The sequence below is a fragment of the Rhinichthys klamathensis genome, unplaced genomic scaffold (genome assembly GCF_029890125.1).
Source record: "Rhinichthys klamathensis goyatoka isolate OS25496 unplaced genomic scaffold, OSU_Roscu_1.1 h1tg000068l_1, whole genome shotgun sequence".
Taxonomy (NCBI): domain Eukaryota; kingdom Metazoa; phylum Chordata; class Actinopteri; order Cypriniformes; family Leuciscidae; genus Rhinichthys; species Rhinichthys klamathensis.
In genome coordinates this window covers 834,655-854,708 of record NW_026606611.1, presented here as the reverse complement: position 1 = coordinate 854,708, position 20,054 = coordinate 834,655, and the positions used below count along the sequence as shown (strand labels likewise).

Sequence of the window (20,054 nt, the reverse complement as noted above, 5' to 3'; positions counted from 1 at the left end):
GTCATGAGCATTGTCAACATGATGCACAGCAAAGTCTTAATTGCTTTTAGATTATGTATTTATTTTTAAATTTTATTTAATTGGCAAGTAAAAGTTTGTCATTCTGCACCGTAAGTATCGCCTGCAGAATGAATTTTAAAAAATTCAAAAAATAGTCCTGTCCACAACATTGGTTGGAAAATAATTGCATCATATAAAAATTAATGGATAAGAATAAGGATAGTTTGGCCGAAATATAAATTATGTCTTTCAAACATATGTGGCTTATTTTTGTAGAACAAAAAAATGAGTCATTTATAGTAGAATGTCCAAGCTGCTGTTTTCCATACATTGAAGTGAATGGTGACTGTTTGAATGGTTGTTTTGTTTTTGTTTTTTAATCAAACTTATCGTTGTATTCAGAAGATTTAGATTTAAATGTATTTTTGGAGCTTGACAGCCCCTTTTCCCGTCTACTTTTATTGTCTGAAAGCAGCTCACTCGTTTTGCTAAACTGTTTTTTTTTTTTTTTCTTTGACAAGAAAGAATGTCATACAGATTTGTGACGACATGGGGAATATGGCAAAATTCTAATTTGTTGGGTGAACTGTCCCTTTAAGTTCCATCCTTCCGCAGGAAGATATAGTCCCTGGTTGACAGTCGGGTCTCTGGATGCTGCGCAGGGATATAGTAGCTAGGTAAACAGGTGTTTCGCGTTTCTACACTGAAAAATGTCTTGTCAGGTAACCTAAAATGTGATTCATGTGGTAACTGGTTTTATTTAAGTTAAAATTATGAAATATTACGAAATCAAGTAGGTTAGAACAAAGTGAGGTAGATATTAAGGTAATATCCACATAGTGTCGCTTTTAACTGTTTATCAGCTGTATTCACCAATCTGCATCCAGAACCGAAAGTATCCGTTTTGTATCCGTCATCCTATCAGTTTGTCTGTAAAAAATAAATTACGTTTCTCCTTTAAAAAATAACTAAAAAACCCTGACAGAGACAAGCACTCAGATATAGACAGGGGGAGTCAGTTAATAATTGTCCACCTCACGATGCGCGAGCATTACACCTGTGCTAGTTTGCGCGCGAGCAAAGTCTGCGCGTCAAGGGGGAAAAAAAAGAGAAAAGTTCCACCACGAGCGCGACGGTGACGCGCACCGAGAGTTGCGGAGCGTGTGAGTCCTGAAGGGCAAATAAGAGACTGGAGAAAACGACCTTAACCATATCAAGGTGCATTTCTCTGATTACTATTCCATATAGGCGCATGTGCACTGCCTTGCGCATGTTAACAGTATATATTATGAATATGTCGAACATTTAAATTATAAGATCTTGTGTCTGACAGGCAAAGCGTCATCATAGGTTTTGGTGGGCATGATTTCACTGGTGACCTACAGTAGCACGGGATGCGCCACACAAAGCAAAGGGTCTGAAATACCAGACGGGAGACACAGAGACCTTCAGGAGGCTCATTACATCGATTCTTGAGGATATATTTATTTGTTACCGGATATATGTTTCTCTGGACCATAAGGACGTAGCCTACTCTACTTCCACCGGGAATTCTGCTGCGAGGGAGCCGGTAAATGAAATGCGCGAAATGCATGGAAAACTCTCCTGTAAAATAACATATAGCCCATTGGGATTATTATAGCTAGTTATTTATAATAAATACGTCCTACGGTCATCTGAGCATCTCAAAAGCCTTTATACTCAAGGAGCCCGTGTTGTCTCCCTTTTTTATTTGCTTTAAAACTTAAGATATTTCATTTGTGTTTCTTTTATCGCTAAACCATGACAGGAATGACAATTGCCCTGTTTTTTGAGAATCTACTGAGTAAATTGTCACTGTTTGGATTAAAGATGTTGGATTCGGATGTGAAAGTGGAATAATCATTCATAGAGAATTAACAACTGTATACAGGACTGGACGTTGGACCTCTTGTTATATTATTTACTCAACTATTTCTGACTTTTCTTGGTGAACTCAAACAATGGGGATCAAACTGAGAGTTATTCTGGGAATGTTTCAGTTCGTCTCACTTACCAGAATACCCACACAATGTGCCAAGACACCGGTAAGAACATGCTCTGTATTATAATAATGATAATTATATTGTTATTTAAAATATTGGACAGTAGCATTAGAGTGCTCTCGCAGTACTCATTATTTTAATTAGCTGCTATAAAGTGTGTGTTCTTTATATTTTAATTAATCTTTAAACTAAAATTGATTAAATTAGCCTAACTCTGGTGTGGTTGTCTTTTATCACACTTAATAAGTATCTTTTATTATGGCAGATTTTACGCCATTGCTTGTAAAATGCACTTTATAGAGCTGAGTTAATGCACAACACTCGTCTGAGCTTTTATATGTTGAAATAACCTGACGGTCATTGACGTTTGGCAGGATGGGAAAGGTGCTGCTTTTAAAGATATAATGCTTTGATAAAACCCACCAATTTATTTGTGATCACTACAGTGGGTATATGTTTTTGTGTTTATTGTTGCCTGAGAGCACAGCGAGCTGAGGGTGTTAAAGAGCACATCGTGGGGGTGTGGCCTATATGATAATTAATAATGTGGGGATGGTAATAATGTTAATTATAACAATAATTATAGCTATGATAATAGGTGACATTCACATTATAGCTATAATATAATGCTATAATATTATTAAATGTTTCAAATAGTTAAATACATAATTTAATGTGGTAATATAATATTTTTTATTAACACTAGCCTAAGTTTTTAAATTTTTTTAATTGATTTATTTTTACTTTTTTGTGCTGAGTCTCAATATTTTGGCTAGTTCATACAGTTTCTAATATAGGCCTACCTCGTATATTCTTAGTGGCTGTTTAATAATTTGTGTGCGTAAAAAAAAACCCCATATTTTAATATGTAGCCTATATTGGTTTGCCCATAACATTATATTTATGTCCTTTTTTTTCTTTTTTCTTTTTTGTCTGGATCTCCGAAGGATAGACAGTGACGCACTTCCTATCTTATCGTTATCTTCACTTACACAAGCTTTTGTCAACATTACAGCCATCAGGCCAGTATATGACACCTATTGTTAGAACATCAGCATTGCGAGTTCTATGAAAGCAGGATGGCAGAATGCACTGAATTTGCGCATCTCCGTTCTTCGCAAGCGCAGCGGTATGTGGTCTGCTCGGTGTACGTGTGACCAGAGCTCTGCTTTATGGATGCATATCATAAGTCTTCATAATGATGCAGCTCCACTCATCGTTTGTCCTGTTGTGTTTAGCCGAAACTTCTTTTATTTATTTTAGACTGCAGTTTGGCTCTAGTATATTTAATTTTGATGATGCTGAAGATGCCGTGAAATGTAAACCTTCAGAATGTTGCATTACATTGCATGGCATGCTGCCAGTCTTGGTGAAAGTGCATGATATGGTATGGCAAGATTTTCAAAAGTCTAACCCTGTGACCTTTAGGTTTCTCCCTGTCACGTGCACAGTGATGATGAAGCTGCTATATTGCTTAGTGTGAGCGTTTTCTGTGTATGCAGTGCAGTCCAGAAGTCTGAGGCCACTAGCGAAAATACTTCCATTTTGCATACTTGTATTTCAAATAATATTATCAAAATAACAATGTGAGTGGAAATTGAACAATATACATAGTATTTGGTTTGTCTCCTCTTGCTTTAAAGTCACCATGAAATCAAAATGAACAAATCTTTTGTTTGTTTTTTATGGATTTTTAAAAATGGAATATTGCAGTATTTATTATAAATGATTTATCTGTACAGTGCACATCATTATTTTATTTTTTTAAATGTCTAAAAAATAACTTTCTCTCCCTCTTGCAGCATCTCTTCTCTTCTCTGATGATGTGTTTACTGTCGTGAGGGCGGGGCAACCTGTCACTCACATGAGATCCACCAATAGCAAACCACAACCATCTAATCAATTATCTATGGACAAAATCCAGTCCCGCCCTAAACTCCTAAGCAAAAAAAAAAAAAAAGGCCCAAAATGGCTAAACACAAAGGTTTCTTAACCACAAAATATTGGTCAGGAAATTAGCAAAACTTAAGCAAATGGACTACTTAAAAAGCCATTGCTGTCTCAGAAATACATCAAAAAAAGAATAAATATGTTAGCAGAATATGGGAAGTTGTGTGTGGAGTGATGAATCACAATGAAACACGAGTTGCTAATGCATCACAGTGAAGCATGGAGGAAGAGTGTCATGTTAGCTGGTATCGGTGAGCTAAGTCACTGTGAAAAGTCATTTAATGCTTTCGAGTACAGGAGATGAGAATATTGCAGAATGGCTTGCTTCCCACTACTGAAACGTTGTTAGCTATGGACTGATCAGATGTTATTTCTCAACAAGACAATGCTCCTGCCCAAATTCCAAACACAACCAAGATGTGGCTTGAGAACAAGTCCATCAGGCTGATGTTTTGGCTGGTCAGAGTCCAGATTTGAACCATAGAGACAATATTTGGTTTCATATTAAACTCAAACTAACTGGGAGACGTTTTTCGACTGCTTATGAACTATTTAAAGCCGTTGACATTGAGTGGAAGTACATTGCCTCTTCTTCCTGTAAGAAGCTGTCAGCAAGTTTACCACACGGCTTAAACGTTTAAAGAATACAAAGTTACTGTATCTAGAGTATTTGTGCAATTCATGCTAATTTCCTGACCAGTGATTTGTGATTTGAAATGGTTAAGAGTCCATTAAAAGATCACTAAATATTTTTCCATTTTTGGCTTGGCCCTTTTTTTGCCCAGGAGTGTACATTTTGTCTTGTTCGAGAAGCTGTTTCCCTCAGATATTCATCACAATAAGGAAGAAAAGAGTATCGCAACTTCCTTTTCATGCCGACTTTAATGTCAGCAGCACTGGAACTGACATGAACGAAACCTGATGGTCATGTTCTCCAGAATGTTTAGAGAAGTTCGTTCCAAAGTGCATCTTTTGCTTCAATGGAGTTCTCATGTTTTTGGTTATATTTGACCTAGAAATAGTCCAAAATCGTAAATATTTTACATCATAACTTCTCCTTTTTTTTAATGCGTGAACATCCTAAAACGTCTAGTTCACTTCCAAGTTTGAATGTAAAAAAGAATCCCAGCTTTCCCACGTGATCTGAGACTTTTGGATCTGCCATAAAGCAGTGCCTGATAGCTTTGTTTGAAAGTTTGAAAACCTAACTTCTTAACGCTCGAGTCCGTTCACAAATGCCAGCCTGACCCACGTCTTCAGGTGGAGGGGGATTGTGGGAGAAGCGGGGCAGCTGAGCTGATGATTGGTGCTCAAACTCAAGGGCTTTTAGAAAGAGAGGACTGACGCAGCCAAATCCAGCCAACTGCTGCTGCAACAAAAAAAAAACCTGGCAGCATTGAGATTTTTAGTGTGTGTGCATTTCAGGGAGTGAAAGTGAATGTTAATATGTGTGTGTGCCAGTCCCCTTGCCAGCTCTGTGCTGGCTGCTGTATTTCACAATGGCACTGAGGCAGGAGGTTGATGAGAAATTGACTGACTCAACCTTCATATTGCAACACAGACTCTGCAGACGCCTCTCCACACGTAACTAAACCCCATGCCGTGCAAGGATCTGCCATGTCTTCTGATAAATATTGTGTTTAATTACGTTAAACCTTTATTTATTGCTTTGATCCCATCGTTGCGAAATAAACGTGCAGAAACACTCATTCTCACAGCATGTGTGTGTGAGTCTGTGAGGGTATAATTGAATGCGCTGGCTTATATCAGTGTGAGATCACCTGTAATGCGATTGACTCACATGCTCAGAAAACTACCCTCACAGAAAGTAGTCAGGCATGGTGCAGGGAAGCCATGTATGCGTGTGTTGTTTGCGCTGTAGTGCAAAGTCTGCTCTCTCTCTCAGCGGTGACCTTGTTCCAGTGCTCGGACCCCATTGTATGAGGGGCATGTTTGTGTGAATGTGTGCTAACGTCCACCTTTATGCTGCTCTGGCACAAATAAACACTAGAAAAGCATTAAAGAATCATTATTTATGTTTTTAGCATATGTTCACTGGAATCAGTTCTTCACAGCACCATATATGCGGTTTTGTTTTTGTCTCTGCTGTATGTTGTGTCTGACTCCTTGTCTGTGTCCTTTCCTCTAGACAGACCACTGGATGCCAACAGAGAGCCACAGGTCTGGAGAAGGTATTGAGTCTTGCTTTCTTTTCTACACCTATTATCATAGGTGCATTACTCATTTAGTGAGCTTATACAATAAAATAGATTTTTTTTTTTTTGTCCTTATTGCTAATGGTAAAATGCCTTTTTGCCAGCTACTGTCTACTATACTACAGTTCAGAAGTTTGGGCTCAGTATGAAATAATAATAATACTTTAATTCAGAAATTATCCAATGATGTTCAAAAGTGACAGTCAATGAAAGGCATTTATAAAGTTACAAAAATTCTATTTGGAATAAATGCTGTTCTTTTGAACTTCATTCATCAGGAATACTGACCAAATGTATCATGGTTTCCACAAAAATATTAAGCACAACTGTTTTCAACATTAATAAGAATACACAATCATAAGAAATGTTTATTGAGTAGCAAATCAGCGGACAATGTGACACTGAATACTCTGAAAATTCAACTTACCCATCACAGGAACAAACTACTTATAAAATATTTAAAATAGAACACAATTGTTTAAAAGCATAATAATATTACTGTTATTATCATAACGATCCCGCACGCACTTTTGGACTGTAGTGTATTAACTTTGATTTCAAGGACTATTTATTTTAGCGGAAGGTCACTTATGTTTTGGGGAGTAAAAAGATATTTAATTCTACATTTATAAGTGCTTCAGATCAGTGTATTGGTTTCTTTACCAGTACCGGCACATTGGTGCTTAATATTCGGAGGAATGTTCTGGGTTAAATACAAATTATGCTCTATAAATCTCATCTCTGACATGTAAATCATTTAAATACAGTTTATAAAAGCAAGGAAATCTTGCTTTCCACACCAAGCGCTCTGCTCACATCACCCCAATTTTGTATGATCTCCACTGACATATAATGTCGTTTTCAATTAATGATGAAGCAGGTTGTCTAAAATAGATAGTCTTTCAAATATCTTCTCTTGTGTTCAACAAAAGAAAGAAACTCATACATATTTGGATGAGTAAATGATGACAGAATTTTCATTTTGGGGTGAATTATCCCTTTAAGACTGAAGTGTTTTCTTACTCTGTATCTTGCATTTATTCTCTTTCTCTCAGTGGTGAGGTGGTTGGATGTGTATCAGAGAAGCGGATGTCATCCCAGAGAGACGCTGGTGGAGGTTTGGCGGGAGTTTCCTTGGGAGACGCATCACCTCTTCCTGCCGTCGTGTGTAACACTGCGCCGCTGCGGAGGCTGCTGCTCCGATGAGGCGCTCGAGTGTGTGCCATCACAAACACACACACTTGTAATGGAGGTACACGCACACAAATGCACCCCACAGGTGTCCTACCTCAGGTCGTCCATCACATTAACTGTGGACATATTTCACAAACGTTTGACATCCAGTGTCACAATACTTTTTATCTTCATTTTAAACAATTTATCTATTATTTTACATTTGTAATTCAACAAACTTCTTTTTGTGAAATGTTTGGCTTGTAAAGTGTGCTTGAGATGTATATCTGTAAAAATTAATTAGATTAGATTAGATGAATACTTTTGAGGGATCTCTGTATATCATATAGGGTTATATAACCGTAACCCTAACTTACACTACTGGTCAAAAGTCTGGGGGCAGTTTTTTTTTTTTTTTTTTTTTTTTTAAAGTCTCTTATGCTCAACAAGGCTGCATTTATTTGATCATACACACAGTAATGCTGTGATATATTACTCTAGTCTTCAGTGTCACATGATGCTGATTCTAATGATGATTTGCTGCTCAAGAAACATTTCTTATTTGTACCAATGTTTTTGTATGGCTTAATATTTGTTATTTTTCAAAAATATGAATTTGTTTAAAAAATATCTTACTGACCCCACACTTCTGAGCGGTAGTGTACATATAACACTATGCAACATTTTTGCCTAATTTCTCCCTTCATAGAGACCTTTCACACATACATGTGCTAACTTACATTCACATGCTTAACATGGCTGTATGGAACACTCACATTACACACACACACACATACAGATCAGGTCATATAAAACAGTTTTTATACAGTTTGGAGTAAGTACCTCCACACATAATCTCAGCGTGAGACGTCACACCCACGGCCCGCCCACGCTCTGTTCGCTAAACGTCTGATGCGTATGGCACACAAAAATGGAAACACTTTTGTAAAGGCAAAAGTCTGAATCTGATTGGCTGACTTCTACAAGTTTTTTGGAAGCCTAGTGTGCGGCGATCTATAGCAGTCCGCCAGGAAACAAAGCAGTGTTTAAAAGATCCGATGTCGCACAAATTAATACTTCAGATGAGCAACAAAATGATGGATTTAAAAAAAGTTTGAGAAGTTTACAGCATTGAAACTTTAAGACATCATGTGTTTTGTTTGAGGCACTTAGTTGTATTCAAAAGAGATGTTTTAGCATGTTTACCGACGGTATACAGGGAAAGTATTATTTTCCAAGCTTGGCCAACCCTTTCGATTCCCAATGTGATTTTTTATTTATTTTGTGTGTCCTCTCACATCTATAAAAGAAGATCAAGAAATATGTGCTGCATATGCAGGTAAACATGAAAGTATTGATAGTCTGTTACAGCATACCAGTCTGTTATTGTACCCACCCCTAAACATGACTTTAAAGAAAACAAAACTGGGATTGGTCGCTTTACATGTAAGTAACACAGCCTCTTCCTGACTAAGTGTGCAGTCATTGGTGGCTATAGAGCCCAGACCTTATGTCATTAGGCAAAGGGCTGGCTACACACGAGGCTACTCCACACACTACCCCCCGTATAATACAAGATCTCAAACCTCATGTCTTAGCCAGAGAGACGCACACACAGAGGACACACAGCATGAGTTAGTCATACATATTCAGTGTGTGGGTAGATGGAGTCTCTAGTGTAATGAATCAGGTCGGATCCTGGTCACGTACTGTATAGAGAGATTGAAGGATAAAAGATGGAGTCATTACTATGCAGAAGAGATTGTGTGTGTGTGTGTGTGTGTGTGTACTGACTCCTGCTCTGTTAAACTCAACAGCTCATGAGGACCTCATTCATGAAGCATGACCTTGTGCAGCTGCCTTTCATTGAACACAACCAGTGTGAGTGCAGGTGAGATACATACTCACACATACATATTCCAACAAACTGACTAATCCAAACCCTAAGAGGCCGTTCACATGACACGCTCTCGTATTCAGAAATTGTGGTACTTGTGGCTTAAATTTTTACAACAATAAAATAATTTACATGTACAACAAAACTTCAGATCATTGAAAAACCTGAAAACGTAAGAAAAATTATTTTGAAATAGCTTTTTCTTTGGTTTTCAAAACGTAAAATGACATTCGCACATTGAATAATCCCCCAGAAAGCAGGTATACACTACTGTTCAAAAGTTTGGGGTCTGCATTTATTTGATAAAAATACAGGTATATTGATAAATATTATTACAATTTAAATTAACAGTTTTCTATTTGAATATATTTGAATGTCACTTTTGATCAATTTAATGTGTCCTTGTTGAATAAAAGTGTTAATTTCTTTCAAAAAAATCGTATGGACCCCAAACTTTTAAACAGTAGTGTATTTGGAGCAAACATTTTTAAAGGTCATAAATATGTGTGATAAAAGAACACAGTTTAAGGAGTTTACATGACCTCATTGTCGGGTTATTAAGCATAATTCGGTGTAAGAGTTACTATATTAATCATTTTAACCATTGAATACCACTCGAAAGGGAGGTTTTGTAACATTTTGCCAACTTGTGGGGAGAATTTTGTCCTCAAAGAATAGCTAAGTAAACCCACCCACACACACCAATCCAAAGCCTATCTGACTTTCAGATCACCCCACACACCCACAAATGCACGTCCACCCTGTTTGTCACATGGGGAATGACCCCATCTCCCCACGGAGTACTTCCTGAACCCAGTCACAGAAAGTCGTCACCCCCGAAACACTGTTCTGTTGGCACGTAGCCGAGCTGTCACCATCAGCTCTTTATCAGGTCATTGTGAGGTTCTCCTCAAAAGCCCTTTCAGAGGTTGTGGGGTTCGGATTAAGGCCAGGGTTGGAGCTGAGCTTTCGGTAAGAGCATTTACATGCGCTCGCCTCTCTATCCTCTCTTTGTAATACTGATCTGCCCCGTACAAACTGAACTCACTACTGTTGACCAACCCTGAGTTACTCAAACTCCCACGCAGGCAACCAGCCAACATTATTAACTCTGTTTACCTGCGCCCGTTCTGATCGCTCTGCTAATGAAACATTTATCTCACTGATAACGTTTACACTCCGACATGCTAAAACCATTATTTTATGACAAATACTGTATATAAATCCGACATATATATGGGGATTGATCTAAAGCCAGGAACGAGTTTAGAAATCTGCCCATTTTGAGTTAAGTTGTCTGTCACGTTTTCGATATTATCTATTTGTGTTGCTACGGATAATAGATGGCACTTACTTGAACAAGCAGAAATCACTGTGCACCAATCAGTGGTGAGTGTATTAGCATATCCAGATGCTTTGTTTCACAATTATTAAATAATAATATGATTTAATGAATTGCTAAACCTTTTGTAAATTAATCTTATTACTCACCCAGAGGCATAACAACCAAACAAGATGTTCTCACTGTAAGTGCTTAGAATAGCTTTGTCGATCATAATGTGTGTATCTAGTTCTGTTGCTTCGTGTAGCACCACTTGTGCTCAGGGTAGATATACTTGACGCTCTCTTTTTCATTCAGCAGTGCAGGACGAGTTACATGCCACAGTTTAATACTATTTAATGGGTTATAGTTTAAAAAAATAAAATAAAATATGAACAATAATAACGGTGCTCAACCTTTAAATATCCCTGTGTGTATGCTATTATAATATGTGATCTTTCTTTTATTTGTTGTAAATTTCATTATTATTTTGTTTTAACTGTCTGTCTTTTCCCTACAGGCTAAAAGCAAATCTTTATGCAGAGCCAACCAGGTAATGTGTGTGTGTGTGTGTGTGTGTGTGTGTGTGTGTGTGTGTGTGTGTGTGTGTGTGTGTGTGTGTGTGTGTGTGTGTGTGTGTGTGTGTGTGAAAGAGAGTGAGAGATTGAGTGATGTGAAGTTTACCAGCAATGTGAACAGCATTTGCCCTCTCTTCCCTTTGCCCCACTGCACACACACACACACACACACACACACACACACACACACACACACACACACACACACACACACACACACACACACACACACACACACACACACACACACACACACACACACACACACACACACACACACACACACACACACACACACACACACACACACACACACACGGATGGAGTCTTTTAGAAGTCTGAGACCTTTTTTTTTAACCAACAAATACACAAATGCAGTGTTTTCCTAAGGTATCTTCATCTACATAAATATTTTTCTACTGGGATGAGCTCACTGGGAATTTGAAAAACTTTATGTTCCTTGTTTCTTATTCAAAAGATCTTTTTCCATAAATGTAAGTTGAACCGAGTAAATTCCACGTTAAATTAACAGATTGGCTGTTCACTGGCAATAAAGAGGGGAGAATTACTTGTAAAACAAATTACAACACAGGGAAGTGTGAAGCTGAGGACCAATGCCAAGTTCACACATTACATCCCACTTAAATATTTTTTTTTATGATTTACCACTTGCTCTCACCAGTTCTAATAACAGTATTGGTTATAATTAGCATATACTGATGTCAGGATACACACTAAAATGAGCCTCAAGCTTGCAATAAAACTCAAAAATAGTGGTGTAAAATGATCATTATTATTCCTCATACTTAAAAGTAGTTTGTACAAACAGACTAAGTACAGTTTATGCAACAGACAAATCCTGTGGCACATTGTCTAAGCAGTCGGACTTGTGTTTTTCATCTAGAGGATCCTAGACAGGACAATGAAAGGGATATTTGTAAAAAGCAGTAGCCTTTCTCTTTAACATCAGGGTCAGAGTAAACTAGTATCAGAGCAGAACAGACTGAACCAACCACTTCTGCCTTTCACACACAATTAACTCAGCAAGCAGCCATCTCCATGGAGTTAATGTGTGTGTGTGTGTGTGTGTGTGTGTGTGTGTGTGTGTGTGTGTGTGTGTGTGTGTGTGTGTGTGTGTGTGTGTGTCCAGCTGGCGTGCGTCTTGCACTGTTGGAAGGGAGTCAGAAACCTAGAACCCTCCTTTGTTGGGAAACGGAACAGAACATTCATTTTATTGCTTAATTAGGCCACTGGCCCTTGAGGACATAAAATGTTTAAAGAGTGTAGAGAGTCTGTGCAATAAAGTTAGCTGAATGGAGTCTTGGTCATGTACTTTTTATACCTATTTAGTTATATATAATATTTATATTTAATATATGTTATATTTTGTCTTTTTTTTTTTAGGCAAGGCCCACAGACAACAAGAAGAGGCAAAAAGCGACAAAAGGGGAAACCAAAACGAAAGAAACACGTGGGGAAAAATTCATTGTATGTTCATCTTATAAAAAAATTATTACTGTGATGTTACACAAAAGTAATTTTCTTAATCGGTACTTTCTTATTATTATCTGAATGTTCTGAAAACAAGATAAATACAATTGAGAAGAAGAAATTGTGTAAATTATACATCTAACAAAATTAGGTGAGGCTTAAAAAAGGCTTATTGGTGAGGCTTATTGATATCATAATGTTGTACACAGTGTTGCAATCTTGTTTTCAGGCTGTTTGGATTAACTTTGGTACTAAAGGATTAGTATATTAATTTACCATGGTATTTTCATTTGCACTTTAAGGTACTTCAAAGACTAACATGGTACATTTTGGTACTCTTTTGCCATTGTAGAAAGTATCATTGATATACATTTAATAGAAGCCGTTTAGCAAGATGTTTAATAATGAAATTTTGCTTTGCCTTTATTTATTTAGTACCATCAATATTATTAAATATTAAAACCTATTTCGAAGCACTAAAGCAAATTTCTGGTCAAAGAGAACTGCGAATTTCCCTCGAAATCCCTTTTTTTGTACGTGCCGTACTGCACATTTACTCATGCAACATTGACTTCATCTCAGAGAACAATTAATTCATTCCGGTCGAAGGGAAACAATTAATCAGTTCCTCTCCTTCCTTTTCTACTTTCGCTTCTTCGTCATTGGTTTTTGGTGGGGGCAAGTGAGGGCTCCTTTTGGACCGTCTTTCCCTCCCTGCTATCCATCATGCACTCCTTCATTGATGGAGTCAGTGGCAAGTGTGAAATCAGGCTAATTTGCCAGCCAGAACGCCCCTCCCTTTTCCTCAGCCTCCCCTCCACATGCTCTATCAGCCTCTCAAACCACTTCCACACAAAGATTGATTTTCTTCCTTAATTAACTCTCAGCTATACACTTCTCTTCAGTTTTGGTTTAGTTAAATAAAGGGGAGAGGGAAAAACAGCCCCATCAGGCCACCATCCCATCAGAGACGTCACAAATGAGACATCAAAGAACTGGCGGCCACAGACAATATCCAGAGTGTGTCTGTGGTGCCGCCGTCCAAAAAGAAGATCAGGGCTGATGCATGCTCAGAATGCATTATGGGTCTTTTTGTGTTTGTTACTGAATTTAATTTCAAGTCTAATGTGGAGATGCAGGCTTAGGTCTGGTTTTGCAAAGTTAATGATTGCATGGACCGACGTGCTCTTTGTCCGTTGTTGCGGTTTTACATAATTCTCTCGGTGCCGGATTTGTCAGAGCAAGTATTATGATCAGATTTGCTTTACTCAATCGGTTTGAAGCTTTCCTTACTATTTTAAAATTCCTCATATCATTAGGACATCTGTGCTCTTCAACTTGAAATTGAACTCAAAGGAATAGTTTACAGTACCCCTCCCCCATTTTTTTTTTTTTTTTACTGTTTAACGCAAAATAGTTCATGATGGTTTGTACCACTAAGATTCAAAATGGCTCCTCACACAAATCTATCACATGGCTTTAGCACACTTGAAATATAGTTCAATAGACATAGGTATTACTTTCATGATGCTTGTTTTGTTTGGAAAGACATGGAAGCCAATAAACAATGACAAAATGCTCATATTTGGCATATGAAGGGCATACACTGTCTTTATTTCTCACCAACAGCTAATTTTCTTCCCTCTCATGCCAGCAGGAATCTTGTGCCAACTACACCCCCTCCTCCTCCCCCTCCTGCCCTCCCGCCTAGCTCCGCCCCTCCACCACCTGCCAGAGAGGTGTGTCCACCATGCCCCGCCCACAGGATGACATCACAGCCTCCCTCTTGTGAATGCAGGTGCAGTTTGAGGGAGGTGAGCTGTACAAAGAGAGGGAAGACACTCAACGAGCACAGCTGCCGGTAAACACACACACACACACACATACAGAGCCAAACAACTTATTCAAATGCAACTCAATGTGCTAAAAATAGACCCTTACACACAATGGCATGGCCTCCATTTGGGATTTTATTGCACAAGGAAGTGTTTCTCCATCCGTGACCCATAGATAAGAGAAAGCAACATACCTCGATTTTAGGGACACGATATAATATGAGTTCGGGACAACAGGAAAAAGCTACCAATCCCCAATGCTAGGTTTCTTTTCATTTATTTTGAACAGACAGTAGTTCAAATTACAGTTTGTTCCACCTAGCGGCATTTAATCCCCCCTGAGGTATTTGGAAAAGTACATTTAGTGTATTAAAGCAACACCAAGTAACTTTTCCTCTGCGGTCACCCTACAGGTTGGAAGCGGAATTGTCCATTACCGCTGTCGTAAATAATTTAGCCTCCCGCATCCTACTGTCGCACGCACGCGCACGCACTCTCTGTTTATCCAGCTCCGGCTTTGGAATCATAAAGCTACCCGGCTGCTAGGTATTTTACATGTAGTTGTAGTCTACTGTCGAGTACGCTCCACCTATTGGCAATTGTAACGCTTGACGTAAAGCAAGACAAACTTGTAGTTTTCTTATGTCTCATTCGGACTACAGAAACGCGACCCGATCTGGCAATCTTACATAGCATGGATATATCAGATAAAGGACCGCAAAGCGGTGGCATAAGTGTATTTCACCATGTCACGACTTGATGAACCACTGAAACGATTTTGAAAATATTATTTTAAGGTAAAAAATCTTACTTAGTGTTGCTTTAAGCACCTAAGCAGTAAACTCTTGAGTGCACTCTTGCATAGGTCTTTTTATTTTTTTGTAGGTCTGATAAAAACAAAAAGGTATTTGGTCACAATCAGCTACAAAACTGAAAAGCATCTCTTCTGTTATAAAAGTACAAAATTACAGAGCCCCGCACATGACATGCAGGAAAAAAATAGTAGGCTAAATCGTGCGCAAGATTTACTAATTTGTTCCCTCGATTTATAAATCGTGCGGAGGATTGACTTTTTAATTCCCTTGATTTGCTATATCGTGCACACGATTTATAAATCGAGGGAACAAATTAGTAAATCGTCCGCACGAATATATATTGTGCAGAAATAATTTTGGCACATCTGGATGATGTTGTTTGATATGTGTTAGGGCTTAGGCAACACATTGTTTTTTTTTGTTGTTTTTTTAAGAATACTTTTTTTCCCACTAGAATGCATTCAACTGATTAAACGTGACAGTAAAGACATTTTACAAAAGATTTCTATCTCTAATAAATGCTGTTCTTTTGAACTTTATTTTCATCAAAGAATCTTAAAAAAAAAAGGTTTCCACAAAAATATTAAGCAGCACAACTGTTTTCAATAGCCTTGATGAGCATAAGAGACTTCTTTCAAAAACATCAAAAAAAATCTTTCCAACCCTAAACTTTTGAATGGTAGTGTACTGTATTTTAATGCCAATCACAATTGTTTATAAAAAGTTTCAAGTAAAGTGTTGCTTGCTATTTTTAACATGTATGTAATCTCTTTCCTCTTCTCATTCTCTTTCAGATGTGAAACTCAAAGTGAATAGTGAAATCAAACCACCCGTATAATCCACAGATCAAACTTTGCACAGCTTTGAGGAGGTCAAAGGTTTGCTTATTCTTTTGTCATGGACTCTGAAGTTTTGGGTCTCACCCAGAAAGAGGGTTTGCGCTTGGGAATAAACCACAGACCCACCCCCTGGCCCATCTGGCAATGTCCCACACACTATTTCAGCAGTATTAGATGCATATACATTCTGTTTGCACTGTATATCCACTTCTGTACCGTGTGTATGGAATATCATCAGATCCTATTGTTGAGTTTAGGAAGCTTTTTCTCCACTGTAAACCAATCTTCAGATCACCTTTAACTATTCGACATTGTATTTAGTTAAAGTTCAGTGGGTCAGTCGCTATATCGCTGGAATATTCAGTGCTCAAGACGTGCACCGTGGAGTTCTCATTGAGCTTTATCCAAAACCATTTCTGGGATTTTTCTTCGGCTTCAATGGGTCCTCATAGGCACGGACACGCAGCTAGTGTAATGCTAAGGACGACAAGTGCGCTCAGAACTTTCAAAAGGAAAACAGAATAAGGAAGGAGTCTTTTTTTTTCTACAAAACTACTTAAAGTCTTAAGTGGAGAGTTTTTGATGGGATGGATGTTGACAGACCTTCAATGTTGAGAGAACTCAAGTGTCTCGCTACACAAACAGAGTATCTTATCCTAAGAACGTCCCCGATGTGTCCTCTGACCCTCTGCTTGCGTTAAATGGTTGGATGGGTTGATTAGACGGATGGACGGGTGTCTGTGTGGTCTGAGTTGTGAATAATACGGATCTGCTCGTCTATCCTAATTTATTCCTAGCCTCTATAAGTCCATAATGTGGCTTCACAGACTGTATCAATGAGTCTTTTTGTGTTTGTTTGATTTGCTTTTTGTTTGGTTCCTTCCTTTGGGAATTGAAAGCTTTTCCCACTGGCTAGCCAGTGAGAGGAATGCCAATAGTATAGAAACCTGGCTATATTCAATTGGTGCTCACCAAACACACGTCTTCTCTCTCCCACACCCCCGATCACACTCATTTTTCGTCTCTTTCTTTATTCTTTTCACCTCGTCTGTCTCTTTTTTTTTTTAATTCTTTCTCCCTCACACACACACACTCATGCGTATACATACAAATGCAAGCAGGTAAATATAAGCTTTTCTGTGTTGATACTGAAAGAAGAATTTATTTGATCTATCTTATTCATTTTGTAAAGAATACTAATGTTATTGTAGTCCATTTTATTTTAAAGAATGTTTCTTTGTGTATCTTTGTTAATTCAACCAATAGAATCAGGCTGGGTGGCCGTCATAGACAAATTCACAGTCTCGACTTTGTGAAATTTGAGTAAAGGAGCTTTGAGAGCACCCGGCAAGCTTCAGAAAAGGGAAGACACACAAACACACATTCTGTGTGTTAAGTTTTTCTTTATCATCTCACAGGAGTGGGAGGATGACGTATTTATTTTTTATATCGAGATGCATTTTGTATTATGCTTTGCAATGTTTCTTGTGGGACATTTAATTTGCTGCGACTGTAATGATCCAAGAATATTCAGTATTTTTGCCTGATTTCTTCGGAATCATACAGCTCAGCTCAGATGATGTAGCTGTCAGTCGATGATGTTGACTGTGAGTTTCCACCGATGTCAGACCCAGCTAACAGGGAACTCTCAAAGTTATGAACAACGTTCGTCCAGTAGCGTTAATAGAATGTTTGTTCATAGTTATCAGGGGCCGGATTCACGAAACATTCTTAATAATAAAAATCTTCTTTACTGCCAATTTCTTCTTATTTTCTAAAAAAGATAAGAATATTTTGTATTCCCAAAAAAATCTTCTTAAGAATTTTCTTAACTTCTTTCTTAGGAAGACTTTCATGAATCCGGCCCCTGGTCTTCAATAACCAAAATCAGAAATCCAAATTTAGAAATGAAATTTAATAATCAAAACATTTGCACAAAAAATGTATTTCTACATCGTGCATTGAACGTTGTGCATTGGATGTTAGGCCAATGTTTTTAAATGTTACTACTTGCTACTTTTTGCAGATGGTTCAGAGAACATTCAAAAGTAATGTTCCCATAATACTTGGGAAATGATATACTAGAGAAAACATTCCCTTGATGTTTTCTCTAATGTTCACCAAGACCAAAAAAAAAAAAAACATTTAAAAAAAACTGGACGTTTTGAACATTCAGGAATAACGTTTTCATAACTTAATGGTAACGTTAGCAAAACGTTCTCTGAGCATATTTTTGTTAGCTGGGGAGGCTGAAGGTTACTTACTTTTTTATTTTAATGGTGTTCATTTAGCCAAACACTTCTTTCCACCTTATATGTAGCATTATTGACTGAATTATGATTTTTAAGAGCAAGGAACTGAGGCCTCACTGACCTCACTTTAAGTGATTTCTCAGATTATTTGTTTAGTCATAATCTGCAATAATGTAAATTGAGATCCTCAAGCACCCTTTCACCCTCCAGACTAGGATATCCACTTGCTATCAGCATTCCCGAACTACTGATATTTGTCAAAGTCAACATGAAATGTCAATTGCAACCAAATTTACTTCTGTAATGTGTTTTAGTGAAAAAAGATATGTAGGGCGTCTCTTCATTTTATACATTGGCAGTTGATTGAATGGTAAAAAGTGGGCGTTCCAGACCAAAATGAAGCCAAATCTGAATGTTAGTTTGCCTAAATAGCCGTTTGACTATTGGTTAGCATTATCCAATAGCCCACATGACCCACACGCAAGTCGTTCCATTTTGATGAAAGATGTGGATGGAAATATTATTTTCTTTGAAATGAACTGTGTACAATAAGACCAGTAATGTGTGTTATGAAAGTGAATAGGGTTGATTTTGAGTTCATGTTGACTTTCAGGTCTTTTCTGTGTCAACTGGTCAAAATGTTGTCCTGTTTCCTCGTCTACTGGCTTTCCTTCAACTCTGTTGCCGCTGTGAAATGTTCCGTGTGAAATATCCTGTGCTATAAACGTAGCATTTTCTCTCTCTCAACAGTAACATATATCAACTACCTCTGTGTCTGTACAGTTAACGTAACTATCACAGTAAGAATATAGAACCGTGAAAATATATAAATCAAAAATACACAAAATGCATACAATATGAATGTACCGACAGAACTTCAGTGTTTCCATTCTATTCTATGTAAAGATAATTCCAGAGTCCTGTCGCTTTGTTCCGAGAATTTGTGCATAGAACCGTTTCTGTCTGACATGTATCCAGTTAGAACAGGACACCACAGAACCCAATCTGTACCACAGTCTATAAACGATATAAGCTTTGAGTGTTTGAACGTAATTAATAATGGTTATTGCTGCTATACCATCTGTGCCCGATTCTCCTGTGTGTGTGAACGTGTGTGTAATATTTGTTACAGAGACATAACCTGCTCTGCTTTATGTCTACAATGTGTATACATTCAAACGTAGGTCTGATCACACACATACAGTATATAAAAACACAACAGCCATAAAGCAATGTGCTATATATTAATATAAATAAAGTGAAATGTCTTATTTTTGAGATAGATTTGTGATGATTTGGTAATTCTGAAACATTTACAGCATGTTTCACACACTTGCAAACAGTACCACAATATTACTCGGATAATCTCACAACCTGTGAGATTCATTTTCATTCATACAACCTCATATTTCACCCCAAAAGACAAAAAAAGAAAATGTCCAATGCATATATATATATTTATGAGGCAAACCTATAAGGAACATATAAGGCTTAGCCTACTTTTTGTGGTGAAATGTGTCCTGAACAATATTGAGGCAATCTATTGTGATAATATGGTCTATATAGCTGGACATGTTACATGTTTTAAGAAGACTTTGACCTTGGAGTATCATGTTAATATAATGGCATAGTAATCTTTCAGTACATTTTAAAGTACTATCCC

General features: G+C 37.6%; 1 protein-coding gene across 2 annotated transcripts; it reads left to right on the top strand.

Moving 5' to 3' along the window:
• Positions 1-1,047: 1,047 nt before the first annotated feature.
• vegfba (vascular endothelial growth factor Ba) lies at positions 1,048-16,635 on the top strand. Of its 2 annotated transcripts, none has more exons than XM_056250182.1 (8): positions 1,048-2,066; positions 6,124-6,166; positions 7,246-7,442; positions 9,181-9,254; positions 11,102-11,134; positions 12,564-12,647; positions 14,308-14,511; positions 16,095-16,635. In XM_056250182.1, exons 1-8 carry the CDS (start codon positions 1,983-1,985, stop codon positions 16,114-16,116), a joined length of 741 nt encoding a protein of 246 aa, XP_056106157.1. In that variant the 5' UTR covers positions 1,048-1,982; the 3' UTR covers positions 16,117-16,635. The 2 variants fall into 2 exon arrangements, with proteins under 2 accessions (XP_056106157.1, XP_056106156.1); XM_056250181.1 differs by having other exon boundaries at positions 14,305-14,511.
• Positions 16,636-20,054: the final 3,419 nt, after the last annotated feature.

What these genes read in the sequence shown, in the direction of transcription:
- vegfba (XM_056250181.1), top strand. Translation starts at nt 1,983, where the DNA reads ATGGGGATCAAACTGAGAGTTATTCTGGGAATGTTTCAGTTCGTCTCA. An exon ending in CACAATGTGCCAAGACACCG is followed by an intron (nt 2,067 to 6,123) that starts GTAAGAACATGC and finishes CCTTTCCTCTAG; the next exon opens with ACAGACCACTGGATGCCAAC. An exon ending in CTTTATGCAGAGCCAACCAG is followed by an intron (nt 11,135 to 12,563) that starts GTAATGTGTGTG and finishes TTTTTTTTTTAG; the next exon opens with GCAAGGCCCACAGACAACAA.